This window comes from Halichoerus grypus, chromosome 4 (assembly GCF_964656455.1).
Source record: "Halichoerus grypus chromosome 4, mHalGry1.hap1.1, whole genome shotgun sequence".
In the NCBI taxonomy this organism is placed as follows: domain Eukaryota; kingdom Metazoa; phylum Chordata; class Mammalia; order Carnivora; family Phocidae; genus Halichoerus; species Halichoerus grypus.
This window is the reverse complement of record NC_135715.1, coordinates 36,335,119-36,350,242: the sequence shown is the minus strand read 5'-3', so window position 1 is coordinate 36,350,242 and position 15,124 is coordinate 36,335,119. Positions and strand designations below refer to the sequence as shown.

General features: G+C 34.7%; 1 protein-coding gene across 2 annotated transcripts in view; it reads right to left on the bottom strand.

Annotated features, from left to right (window-relative positions):
- KLHL1 (kelch like family member 1) overlaps window positions 1–15,124 on the bottom strand; it is a 359,488-nt gene that overhangs the window by 139,743 nt on the left and 204,621 nt on the right. For both annotated transcript variants that reach the window (XM_036121358.2, XM_036121357.2), the window contains exon 5: window positions 13,021–13,233. In XM_036121358.2, coding sequence (XP_035977251.1) covers window positions 13,021–13,233 — 213 coding nt within the window. The remainder of the gene's footprint in view (window positions 1–13,020; window positions 13,234–15,124) is intronic.

Here is a 15,124-nt window from a genome sequence, read left to right as displayed (position 1 = left end):
CCACCCTGATCAATCAGCAGCCATCAACATGGAGGTAAGACACTCCACCATCCAAAAGATTTTGATTCACTGTAAGTTCAGATGAAGGTTACCATTTTTAGGAATAAAGTATTTTTTAATTAAGGTACATACATTGTTTTTTAAAGACATAATGCTATCGCACACTTAATGGACTACAGTATAGAGTAAACAAAACTTTTATATGCACTGGGAAACCAAAAAATTCACTGGACTCACTTTATTGTGATATTCACTTTATTGAAGTGGTCTGGAACTAAAACCACAATATTTCTGAGGTATGCCTCAGAAATCTGCTATTTCTATATTTTTTAGAGTTCTTTTAACTTCCTACTTTCTAATTATTCCTTACTCTAAATCCTTTTTATAGTTAATGATTCTTTATATAAACTTTCCATGTTAAAATTTCACTGTGTTTTTGTTTCTCTTCATTGGGCTTTTGGCTGATAAACCCAGCCACCTACGGATTAATTTTTCTGTTCAGTTTTGCAGTTTCAAAGATTCTATGTATTTACTATTTTAAATTCCATTTTCCCTATTTGCTTAGCTCTATTCTATAGAAACTAATATTGTCAAAGTTACCAATGACTTTCTTATCCTTAAATTCCTCAAAAGTCAATTATCGGGCATCATTCTATTTGACCTCTCAGCAGCACTTGATACAGCTGATCACTCAGTCCTCTCTGACGGTTTACTCCCTGCTCTCTGCACAGCAAGCTCCCGTGGTTTTTATTCTATTTGACTAGTGTCTTCATTTCAGTTATTACATTCTTTCTTTTTATCTCTAGTTTGGTAATATTTCAATGCCCAGAACATCATTCTTCATTCTCTTTCCGTATATATGTATACTGACTTCTTTGGTGATACTATCTCATATCATGGCTTTAAATTATATCTATATGCCAACAATTTCCTAATTTATATTTCCTAGCGTACCTTCACAACACTTGAATGATGCATTCAACTGCCCACCCCACATCTCCACGTAAAGACTTAAAGAAATCTTTAAGTCAGTGTTCCATAGTATCCTTCCTCAACTGGGGCTCAAGCCAAAAAACCTGGAATCATCTCTGATTCCTCTCTTATTCTCCCATCTAATCAACTGTACTTTAAAATAGAATGAAAACATTTCTCACTATCTTCATTGTTACTACCTTATTACTCTTTGACTTCTCAAATATCTCACCTCTGCTATTGCTATCACCTCCTAACTGATTTCCGTTTTCTACTCTTGTTTCCTTGCAGTATACTCTCAACACAGCAACTAGAGAGTCCATTTAATTGTGTACATCAGATCAAGCTCTCTGCTCAAAACTCTGCAATGGCTTCCATTACACTCCAAGGAAGTACCAAAGTCCTTACAATTGCTTACAAGTCATTCAATGGTTTTTATCCTCACCTTCTCTAAATTTTTCTAACAACTCACCCCTTGGATCACTCTGCTTCAGCCACACAGGCTGCCTTGCTTTTCCTCAAAGAGTTACAAGCAAAAATATTTTATAAAAATAGCAATGTTGAAAAGGGATTTAGGAACATATGTATTTTATCTATATCCCAAATAAATTACTTATCAAAATAATTTTATAAATGGATCAAGGTAAATTTCCTCTACTATAGCTTTATTTATTAGATGTGCCCACAGATCAAGAGTATTCTTTAGTGTCAGGATCTTATTTTCATCTCCAGATTTCATCTCTATAAACTTTAGTTACTAAAATATTAAAATCGCTTCATCAGTTAATTGAGTTCCCCAAATCCTAAATTAAAATCACTGGAAATGGTTTAATGATTTAAATAGCTTTTGCTTCATTACAAACATTCCACAATTTTTGTTAGTCCTCTTACAAATTATTATATCCTTTAATTTTATCATTGTTATATAAAATAGGCATGAATAAAAAATGAAATTCTTCTTTAATGTTTAATTGAGAAAAATAATTGTTCTTGCACTGTGTGGCCTCTTGGTAATTGCTATCTATATTATTTAATATGTACAAAAATGCTTATGAACTAATTTAAGTTCAGGTTTTGTTTTTGTTTTTTTCATGAAATGGACTTTGTTTTCTGATTTATTATGTTAGCAATGAAAATGGAACAAATTTTTCTCATAGCCAAGTTATTTTTAAATACATCATTGAATTAAAGGAATTCTGATGAATCTATGTTCTTTGAATATCCCTAATAAAGCAAAGAGATGAGAGAGTATATCCTATTCAATTTGCCTTCCCATTGTCCATTCAATAAGGGAATTTTAGTAAAGTCTGAATCAATGTGCTCTTTATGACTGTGTTCCTAGTACCCACTGTTAGCTCCATCATAATGCACTAATGTAGGTTTCTCTCTCATTCCAGGTAAATCTTATATCAAGAGATGGTAAAATGAAGTTAAAATTCCTAAGACCTAAAATAAACTTTTCATTTGTTGATTCAACAAACACTTTCTGAGTACCAATTATGCCAAGAACTTTGTGAACAAGAACTTCAGGTCTGGTGTTCTGAAAAATATAAGGAAATAGACAAAAACAGACTAAAACTAAGCAAGAAAATAGTAGGTGAAAGTGCTAAGAGCAGGACACACTGGATGTGGCATGTGACTAATTAGAAAGAGCAAGCCATGCTATGATAAAGTTGAACATCTTCTAGGTAGTAGAGGACAAGAAAAAGGGTGTGGTGGGTAGTTCATCCCAGTAGGTAGGAATATGTTATCAATGGCGTCGTATAGGATTGTCAAGGTATAGTAATAATAAAAGTAGACTGACTTTCAGCCATTTATTATTGTCTTTAATTATCTATAAACTATGCCCCCCCTTTCATTGCTTACACCTGAGAAGACTATTCATATCACCACCATCCTCTTCCGCTGGCAGGCCTCTGATTCTAGCCCCCAGAATCAGCTAGTACAAATGTGCTATCGAAGAAATAAACCTGAATTGTACAAGAAACAGAAAGAATATCAGTGACTCTAGAGGGTACTAAGTGCTGGGAGGAGATTAGGTCAGGGAAGTAGTAATCATGGTACTGATATACACCTTGTAGGACAGGGATATTAGGATTTTGTCCTAAGGGTATAAATCTTAAGTTTGAAATTAATGCATTCATACTTTAAAAGTTCTATCTAGTTGCTAGTTGGAAATTATTGCTATAGTTAAGCATAAAAGTTAGAATAACAGGTAGGAGACTATTCCAATAGTGCTGGAGAAGGATGGTGGTAGGTTATTTTAAGATGGGGCTGTAGAAAGACCGAGAAAAAACAAAAAAGAAAGAAAGAAAGAATGAATTTAGGATCTAGTTTAGAATACAGCAAAAAGGACTTCCTAAAGAATTGAATATTAAATGAAATGCAAAGTAGAGAATTAAAAGTGATTCTAGAATTTAGGCGTGAGCAACTAGATGGTTCCTAGGGCTATTTACTGAGAATGGGGGCAGGGAGGAAGACTTGGGATTTTGAAATCTTCCATTTTGACCATGTGAAGTTTTGAATGGCTATTGGATATCTAGTTAGAGATGTCAAGTTGTTAACTGGGTATGTGTATCTATCTCTCAAGAAGAGTTTAGGGCTAAAGATATAAATTTGGAATTTATAATTGACTGCTATATAGTATTTAAAAGTATAGAAGAATGTTATTCTTTATGGAGAAAATATGGTGTCCTGGGGCATTGCCACATCAAAGAGTAGAAAAAATTAGCAGTAACAGTTGAGTAAGAGTGGCCAGATCAGTTTTGTCAAAGCTGCTGGGAAGCCAAGTAAGATGAAAACAAGTGAGATGGGGAGAAGTATGACAGCATGGAGGTTTTGGGTGATTTGGAATAGTTCAAAGGACTGATTATAGTAGGTTGAAGAGAGAATGATGATTATTAATAAATATATAAATATTTTAAAATTTTATTTATTTATTTAATTGACAGAGAGAGAGAGAGACAGCGAGAGAGGGAACACAGATGGGGGAGTGGGAGAGGGAGAAGCAGGCTTCCCGCCGAGCAGAGAGCCCAATGCAGGGCTCGATCCCAGGACCCTGGGATCATGACCTGAGCGGAAGGCAGTCGCTTAACCAACTGAGCCACCCAGGCGCCCCAATAAATATATTTATTAACTATAAATAATAACTACATGTTTTGTTCTAAATGGAAACAGAATTGGAACAGTTGGTAGGAATATGAGGAGTTTTGTTATAATATGTTTGAAATAATAAATCTTTGCAAGTTAATTAGAATGATCCAATATGGAAAAAATTGATAATATAAAACATAGAAGGGTCACCAGTGTAGAGAAATTTCGGTGGCAAGACAGATGGGCTGCGAACCACAAGCAGTGGTCTCAGCCCTTGACAAAAGCAGAGACACTTAGAGCACTGGAGCAAGAAACAAAGGCTTTCAGATTAGGTTCCGACTTCTCTGCTCTTTTTATCGAAGATAGTAATGTGTGTATGTACAAGTTTGTGCTTGTGCATATCATGTTTTACATTATACCTCATTGACAAAAACTGTTGAAATAAGTTTTTGTATTTTCTTAACGTTGTAACTTGAACTGTGAATGTCATCGTGGGTTAAATGATCATGAAACTAAATACTATTTAAGGTAAATCTTTAAGATTTTAGAAGCATATATTGCCCGTGCATTTCTGTTTTAAAGATGCTGTTTCTCAAGTTTCTTTTAGAGAAGAATAACATTATTCCACACTCTTAAAAACTATTATAGTCTAGTTTTGTAGAGAAGACTATTTCTTTGATGATGCCTGTATAATGATTAATTAATCAGACAGCAAGCAGATCAGAGAGAAAAAAAAAGAACAAAAACAAATTAAAAGGAAACAAAGACAAAAAATAGACTGTATTAATGTGTTTGATTAATTTTTACCTTTTTCGTTTGTAAGAGTTAAAAGTTCTCTTTTTGTTGTTTCTTTTTCCTTTGTAAAAATAAGATATATAATACACTAAGTAATGAACATTAATACTGACAAATGTGGAAAATTGTCAGATTTATCAGGAAGTAGTTTACCTATGCTTGCTTTGGAGAAGTAAAACCAAACAAAACGTATAAATTACTCAGGAGTATAATCTATTCTGTATATCATACATTGTGATTTATGAATGTTCTTTTTATATTGATTTGTTGGTTGCTTTTCATTAGGGTTTTTAGTTGTGGCTATAATTTTTATGGACAGCAGAGTCTATGTCACTGGTATCTGATGAACTGTCACATTTCCAATGGAGCAAAATTAGTTGATAACTTCTCCTTTCCCATGTTGCTATTATTACATAAAGAATCTTTTGGGATAAATTAATTACAGCTTTGCATAGAAAGAATTTATTCTTATAAAATAAAGATAGTATCTGTTTCCTTAAGTTACACTCTTGAGTTTCCTTGTTATTTTGTTATTTTTTATTATTAAAGTAAACTATACTCTTCTAAGCTTAGGCAATAACTTGTTATTTCATTGCAAATGTTTTTTTTTCCTTTCACATTTTGTACAGAAAATAAATGTTTATGCACATAAACACACACACTGCTACATATTTCTTTTAAGAGTCAGTAGGTATTCTGGTTTGCAAGATCTGAGAAATCTTTATCCTTGTTGTCTCAAAAGAGATAAACAATACCAATTCCAAGATAGGAAGCAAAGTTTATTTGTATATCTCTAACCTTCTAAATAATCTCTGACTATGATAAAACTGAATTTTCCTAAAGACCTTTTGGCTTGACTATAGAATTGCATTCCCTTGATTTTTTGAATAACATGCTTCAAACTTCCAGACAAATCATTACAAAAGAACCCACCAAAAGTTGGATAGTTGTGTGTACTTTTAAAATATGTATATAATAAATATTTATGTGCATATTACAAGGATAAATCTTGCGAAACCAGTTAAAACCAGTGTAAATGATAGTTACATAATGTTAAAACATGTTTATTGTATAGCAACATATTCTTTTGTTGCATCTTTGTAAGAGGAAATAGAGAAAACTAGTAAATCAAATTGGGTAACCCTGTGTGTGTGCGTGCGGGCGCGCGCGTGCGCGAGCACGCATATTTATGCAATCACTCTCTAAAATGAAATTTCCATATTTTTTCCAATTCTGTTGAAATTTTTAAACCTCTGAGTATTCAAGAAAACACTGAAACTATTATGCAAAATTCTATTCCTCACTTATATAAAAAGATAATAGAAGTCATTCACTATTTCTTAGACTGTAACTCAATTACGAATTTCTTTCATTTTGCCTTTTCCTCTGGTCCTTTCTGCAGCAAAGCCAACTGAATTTATTTCAGTGTTAGCTGTTATAGTTCAATACAGGATAAAATAGACATTTCACTTCTGAGTCATTTTATGTCTCTTCTTTTTATTCTTTTCTGAAGCTCATTTTGTCTACCACTGTTCTCAACTAAAATCCATACTGTCTACCAAAATTTATATCCTCATATTTTTCTACACCAAATTACCATAATTTATACATTATAATAACATACATCAATTTATAAATAATAAAGAATATCAGAATAGATTTTCTCTTGAGAACTTAAGAAATAACTAAACACAGACACACATAATGGGTCTAGTAATAAAAAAAAATGAGAATGCCGATTGTGATAAATGATTAAACTGAAATCCACCTAAGTCAAGTTGGTCAATTGGCTCATGAGTATAAGAGAAGACTATTACTGTAATCTAGATTTATTCTTTGACAATAATCAATCTTTTAACGTTTTCTTTGTTGATGAAATCTCTGTCATTGTGTTTATTTTTACTTTTTTTAAGTGTTCGCTTCGGCAGCACATATATTTTTACTTTTTTTAAGCTCTAGAAATTGTTCTATGCATTTACTAAATAGAAACTAAAAACTCATAGCTATAAAAGTACTCACAGTCATTTAGTTTAACTCTATCCTGGAAGCATATATTTTTTCTATATTTATTTATTTGTTGTTTTAAGCATCTCTAATCTCATCTTTTCTACTCTTGCCCTGGTCAGTACTATTGTTATGTTTTGCTTAACCACATTATAAGCACCTCACAACTGGTCTTACAAATTTTGTTCTCTCAGTTACCTGAAACCCATCATTTACATCAATAGGAATTATCTTACAAAAACACAAGCCAAATTCTTCTCTCAAATCTCCTTCAAAAATTAGCCTATGTACTCTTTCCTTTTGAAAATAAATTCTTAACTCACTAGAAAAATGGAGATCCTTCTTCTTTTAAATATTGTTAGTACTTTAAAATATAATATTACATTTTATATAACTATTAAATATTAAACATATATATATATGTAAACATATATAAGGAGAGAGAGAGGGAGAGAGTGTGCGTGCAGACAAGCAATGTATATTAGGGGAAAACCTATATTTAATAGCTCCAAGATTAAGAAAAAAAGTGTTTCCTGATCATCATAATAGCTTTTCTTAAGGAATGTAAGATGCTTAGCCACTTTGAAAGTTCACATAAAAGGCTGGAAAATCCTAGATTTGATTAAAGTCTTTTTTAGCTCTGGTCGGACACTGAGTTAAATCTGAAGCCAACTGCACAAGTAAATACTACACTCATTTCCCTTCAGTGGATTAAGAACCACATTAATGTCAGATACATCGAGAGCACAATCTGAGCTCTACAACTTAATAGGAAGATGGCTATTGTGCTGATTCTCAATTTGTTCATTTGTCAAATGGTAATTATAATATTTACTACATAGGGATAATGTAGAAATTAAATGAAATAAAGTATATTGTGTTTGGGAACTAAAGAAAGAAAGAAAAGCATGTTAGTTTCTATTCTCCAGCTCTTCTTCACCAATTTTTTTTTTTTTTTATTGGAAGCTTCAAAATCTGGGTAGAAATATATGGAAAATGCTTATAATAACATGTAATTCATTAATATTAGTTAAGGAATTGACAGCCCCTCTTATATCCGAAACATTTTATGAAAAGAAAATATGTTTTACTCTTTCTTCCTGCACGTCTAATTTGAAAAAAAAAAAAAAAGAAGAAGAAGATAGCAGGAAGGGAAGAATGAAGGGGGTGGAAATCGGAGGGGGAGACGAACCATGAGAGACTATGGACTCTGAGAAACAAACTGAGGGTTCTAGAGGGGAGGGGGGTGGGGGGATGGGTTATCCTGGTGATGGGTATTAAAGAGGGCACGTCATGCGTGGAGCACTGGGTGTTATATGCAAACAATGGATCATGGAACACTACATCAAAAACTAATGATGTAATGTATGGTGATTAACATAACATAATAATAAAAAATGCACTGAAGAACAGAAAACTAGAATAAATGGAAAGATATATCAAAAAAATGAAATTATATATAAAGTTATGTTTGTAATGCCCCTAATTTGAGAAATAAGAAATAGAGAAAAGACATATGCTATATTTATGACTATTAGATGCTGTAATAAGAGTTAATGAAAAAGTCTTTTACTAGCTAGTTACACCAAAAAATTATATCTTATTTTCTAATGTTAATAAATATTGTTTCACTAAGTAAGATGAAGCAGCTGAGCCAATAAGAATTAAAACTCCATTTGTAATGTGTAGCCTTAGTAACAAGTCAGTAGGATGTACATGTCTGCTCTGATGGAATAGCACAGATGGATGTACAGGTAAAAGCATCTCCCATTTTTGATGACACAAGGTAGGGGGAAGAGTGTATGAAGGAAAGGCATATCGTGAAAATATTGAGCCCTGGTCACATTCTTGGCCTCTTCAGTTATGTGTCCTAGTATTTATGATTTTTTTATATCCATGATGATTTTTGACACTGGTTTAACTTCAAGCTCCCCACATTTCTTTTTCTTCCTTCCTTTCTTTTTTTTTTTTGTTAATTCAATTAGCCAATATATAATACATCATTAGTTTTTGGGGTAGTGTTCAATTATTCATTAGTTGCGTATAACACCCAGTGCTCATCACATCATGTGCCCTCCTTAATGCCCATCACTCAGTTACCCCATCTTGCAACCCACCTCCCTTTCCACAACCCTCAGTCTGTTTCCCAGAGTCAAGAGTCTTTTATGGTTTATCTCCCTCTCTGATTTCTTCCCATTCAGTTTTCCCTCCCTTTCCTTATGATCCTCTGGGCTATTTCTTACATTCCACATATGAATGAAACCATATGATAATTGTCTTTCTCTGACTGACTTATTTCATTTAGCATAATACCCTCCAGGTCCATCCATGTGGATGTAAATGGTAGGTATTCATCCTTTCTGATTGCTAATATTCCATTGTCTATATAAACCACATCTTCTTTATCCATTCATCTGTTGAAGGACATCTCGGCTCCTTCCACAGTTTGGCTATAACGGACATTGGTGTTATGAAAATTGGGGTGCAGGTGCCCCTTCTTTTCACTACATCTGGATCTTTGAGGTAAAGACCCAGTAGTGCAATTGCTGGGTCATAGGGTAGCTCTATTTTTAACTTCTTGTTTTCCAGAGTGGCTATACCAGCTTGCATTTCCACCAACAGTGCAAGAGGGTTCCCCTTTCTCCACATCCTCACCAACATTTGTTGTTCTCTGTCTTGTCAATTTTAGCCATTCTTTTTTTTTTTTTAAGATTTTATTTTTTTATTTGATGGAGAGAGAGACAGTGAGAGAGGGAACACAAGCAGGGGGAGTGGGAGAGGGAGAACCAGGCCTCCCGCTGAGCAGGGAGCCCAAAGTGGGGCTTGGTCCCAGGACCCTGGGATCATGACCTGAGCTGAAGGCAGATGCTTAATGACTGACCTACCCAGGCACCCCAATTTCTGCCATTCTAACTGGTGTAAGGTGGTATCTCATTGTGGTTTTGATTTGTATTTCCCTGATGGTTAGTGTTGTGGAGTATGTTTTCATGTGTCTGTTGGCCATTTGTATGTCTTCTTTGGAGAAGTGTCTGTTTATGTCTTCTGCCCATTTCTTGACTGGATTATTTGTTCTTTGGGTGTTGAGTTTGATAAGTTCTTTATAGATCTTGGATACCAGCCCTTTATCTGTTATGTCATTTGCAAATATTTTCTCCCATTCTGCAGGTTGCCTTTTAGTTTTGTCAACTGTTTCCTTTGCCATGCAGAAGATTTTTATCTTGATGAAGTCTCAATAGTTCATTTTTGCTTGTGTTTCCCTCACCTTCAGAGATGTGTCTTGCAAGAAGTTGCTGTGGCCGAGGTCACAGAGGTTATTGCCTGTGTTTTCTCTAGGATATTGATGGAATCCTGTCTCACATTGAGGTCTTTCATCCATTTTTGAGTTTATCTTTGTGTATGGTGTAAGAAAATGGTTCAATTTCATTCTTCTACATGTGGCTGTCCAATTATCCCAGCACCATTTATTGAAGAGACTGTCTTTTTTCCATTGGATATACTTTCCTGCTTTGTCAAAGATTAGTTGACCATAGGGTTGAGGGTCCATTTCTGGGCTCTCTATTCTGTTCCATTGATCTATATGTCTGTTTTGTACCATGCTGTCTTGATCACAGCTTTGTAATATAGCTTGAAGTCAGGCATTGTGATGTCCCCAGCTTTGGTTTTCTTTTTCAACATTCCCCTGGCTATTTAGGATTTTTCTGGTTCCATACAAATTTTAGGATTGTTTGTTCCAGCTCTGTGAAAAATGTCTATGTTATTTTGATAGGGATTGCATTGAATGTGTAGATTGCTCTGGGCAGCATACACATTTTAACAATGTTTATTCTTCCAATCCATGAGCATGAGATGTTTTTCCATCTCTTTGTGTCTTCTTCAATTTCTTTCATAAGTGTTCTCTAGTTTCTAGAGTACAGATCCTTTACCTCTGGTTAGGTTTATTCCTAGGTATCTTATGGGTTTTGGTGCAATTGTAAGTGGTATTGATTCCTTAATTTCTCTTTCTTCAGTCACATTGTTAGTGTATAGAAATGCAACTGATTTCTGTGCATTGATTTTGTATCCCACCACATTGCTGAATTGCCGTATGAGTTCTAGGAATTTTGGGGTGAAGTCCTAGCCTCAACAATCAGACAACAAAAAGAAATAAAAGGCATTCAGATTGGCAAAGAAGTCAAACTCTCACTCTTCGCAGATGACATGGTACCTTGTGTGGAAAACCCAAAGCTCCCCACATTTCAACTAACAGTTGGAATGGGTGGGCAGTGGTCTAAGGTACCATTTGCCACAACATCTATCAATGGTTAAGGCTATTTACTTATTATTGGCTAACAGTGTTCATTGGCCATTTCTATCCTGGGAGAAGATCCCCAGGCTCTAAGGATATCTGGCATCATAACCTAGGATGAAGGATTCAGAAAAATCCAGTGCTTGGATTCACAATTTATTCTTTGTTTAGTTACCTAAATGCATTTCTCTTCCTTTTTAAGATCCTAGTGTTAAGATAAGCTCATATAATTTGCTTAGGCAGGACTTCCATAAATTCTTCTCCTCTGTTTTTACTGCTTTATTCATTTTAGCAGCCAAATTAAACACAATTATCCCTTTATTTATAAAGCTTCATTTATTTTCCCAATTTTGGTACACTGTTTTTTTTTTTTTAACTTCCCAATCTTAATATATGACCATAATTTTCACTTCACTTATTAACATGTGCTTGTCTGTCATTCTTTCCCAAAGTCCTAATTCCCTATCTTACATTCTTAGTAATATATGGATTAGTGAAAGTGTTGATGGTAGTATAGAGCCAAATGAAAAATCAGGTGAATATTATAGGCCCCTCACATCCCCCAGACAAAATGTATACACATAATTTTATCTACCATTTCAGAGGTACCTTCAGGCTTATTTCTGGATAGCCTTAGAAGGCAGAAACCCCAGATTAACATTGCCGTGCATAGATAATTTTGCAACATCACAACTTAAAGACATAAGACTCTAAATCAGAGAAAAATAGTTACTCTTACTCTTATAAGCTGAATGAACTTGTTTTTACCAGTTCGCCTGTCCTACATAACTCATCAGTAAAATGAGGCAGTTGGTTCACTTGGTGTCTGGATTCTCCTTAGCTCCAATTATTAAAGATTCCATAATTCCAACTGCTAAATTCTGTTACTTCATAACTGTATAATTCAGTAATATGTCTTGTCTGTTTATTGAGGTTTGAAATCCTATGTATTGGGTCTTAAAATATAACCCAAGGATGTGTTTTCATCAGAGAATGATCATATTATAGCATCATAAGATAGGAAGATAGAAGTAGATAGATAGATAGATGATAGATTAGATAGATAGATAGATAGATAGATGATAGATAGATAGATCAATTGATCTCCAAAATAGGGAAGCAGGGAATTAATTGCAATATTTTAAAAATCTTCTAGCTACTATATTGAGATTAAGTACTTTACACGTATTGTCTAATCTGATCCTCACAAAACTTTTGCATGGTAGTACAATTTTATTTTATAGATGAAGAAATTGGATATCAGAGAAATTAAGTGACATTCTCATAGACAATATGTTGTAGAGATGAGCTTCAGACCTATCACCTATCATTTTCCATCACCAAATTTTCCTAAAAAGAGTATTGGGTTAAAACTAAAAAACAAAAATGTGAAGAAGAATAAATGGGTTGTGATGTCAGTTTTTTTAAAGAATTAAATAATTGTAAGAAAATGGTAATGGAGGGGTGCCTGGGTGGCTCAGTCAGTTAAGCGGCTGCCTTCGGCTCAGGTCATGATCCCAGGGTCCTGGGATCGAGTCCCATGGGGCTCCTTGCTCAGCAGGGAGTCTGCTTCTCCCTCTGCCTGCCGCTCCCCCTGCTTGTGAACTCTCTCTCTTTCTGTCAAATAAGTAAATAAAACCTTAAAAAAAAAATGGTAATGGAGAAGCATAAAACAGGGACTTTCTACTTTCAAGTGTGTGTGCATGTGCGAATATGTATTAATTGAACATAACTATTTTACTAAATGCTCTATGGGTATTATTATTTTTTTATTTTAAATTATTATTATTATTATTTACATTTTGATGTTACTTTTAATATAGGATCTTTCAGTACAGAGTAGCTGTTAACACAGCATCACGTGCAATTACCTGTGGTGGAAGCAGTGGCAATCTTATAAAGGCAAGAAGCATACTCAAATCATTGCATCGCCTCTGCATGTCGTACTTGACCCACATCATTAATGCATGGAAGATGGTTTCTTCATCAGGAACATTTACATCATCGCTGGCCAGGAGTTTATGGAGCTCCTCAGCTGGAAGCAGTAAAAACTCTTGATTTCTCATAACTTCCATTATGTTTTCCTGCAGGGAGAAAACATCTTGGCATAAATTTGGCTTCACTTTGATTTTGCTGGGAAAGCATCTCAGAAAGAAATGAGAAAAGTCGTCAATAACTTTTGTTCTCATTATAACACAATCCTTGAGACTTAATCCTTCAGAAACTAGAAGCTGTTAAAATGAAAGCCTTGTAATTGTAATTGAAGTGAAAATGTATCAGAGACAGCACGGATCTTATAATAACTGGAGGATTATACTGTTGAGCTTTGTGATGCAGGCAGAATGTACTAAGTGATTAAATGTTCAAGTTTCAAGTGGACTGCTGTGTAAGATTTGGTGACTATGAAGAGAACAGCATTCAAATGTTTTAAAGCTTGACTACATATATATGAATCAGAAAGTGGGAATGAAATTACATAGGAAGTAAGTAACACTATAAGATGCATCATTGTTTACTTAGAAGGGAAAAAACAGGACAGATAGGCCATAGACTTCACAAAAGCACGTATGTTCCACCCTTTTATTATCTCTCATACCTCCCTCCTCTCATGATAGTTTCTCTGGATTAATTTAGATTCCCATTTATTTTCTTCCAGATTGCTGCCATAACCTTCTAATTACTCTGCCTGACTCTATTCTTAGCCTCTTTACTGTATCCTCTATAATCATGCTAGAATGATAGTTCTACAACATAAATTTCATGGCATTCCTCTAAAGTTTTTGCTTGGTTTAGTTTGGTCTCCTTTTGTCTTTTGTTTCAAATCTCTTGGTTAAATACACTAATTCTTTATGATCTGACCTCTTCCTAAGTTGAAGACTACACTTTTTAACCTTTCTTGGGTTCTATCTAGTCACCATTACTTACTCTTTCAATTTGCCATCCTGTATTGCTTAAAATGACTTTTATGCACCTTGTTTTCCTAATTTCTGCCATTTTCCAAGACTCAGTTCATATGGAACTCTCGAGCCCTCTGTCCACTCACGTTGGATCTGGCTACCCCATCCACCATGCGTGCACAGTGCATGGTATTTATATCTCTGAGACAGTAGTTACCAAACTGTGGCCTAATCTTCAGTGCCCTTAGGGGTCTTATCACAAACTTTAAGCTCCTTGAGACAAACACCTTGACAATTAGCTTGCATATCTCAATCCTGGAACACAGCAGGTGAACAGTACATAGTTATTGAATAGATGTGTTGGTGATCTTTGCGGAGAAAAATAAAATTTTGGAAATAGTGCACAGCAGTGCGGTGGTTTTCAAACACAGTTTTAAAATGACTTGTCAAAAACCTTCTTATATGCTAGCAGAGAGCCTTTGGTGGCAGATATATGGTTAGAAAAGACAGAGATCTGACTGACTCCCTCTTTTGTTCCACCTCCCCTCCCACCCCATGTCTCAATTCCAAGGAAGATAGAAGTGAGGTTTCTCAGATCATAGTTTTCAAGGCACAGTTGTGGTAGAAATCCCAGTACATGCCTATTGTAGGAAAAAACCTGAAACAGATGGAACTAGATCTCTTCCCCAAAAGGCATTATGACTATGCTACTATGCTAATGTTAAGTAGCAGATTCAGCCCGTGCCCGTTAATCTGTATGTCAGAGCAGATCCGAAACCTATTTTCTAAAAGAGACCTGACCCACCTTTTGAGTATATCCTTGGAACTGAATCCAAGGCTTGAGGTGCCTTCAGCTGTCACAAAAGAATGTCAACTTTTACTTTCATTCCGGTCATTTGTCCTATTTATTTACATTTGATTGACATTGCAGAATAGCTGATTTCCTGGAAATTTTTGTCCCCTGTGTTTCCTCTGTGCCTAATACAAGTACTATGTAAATTATAGATGTCCAATATCTATTTAGTGAGTTAACCAACTGAGTGTTCTGAGATGTGGGGCCACCAAGTTTCTCTAAAGG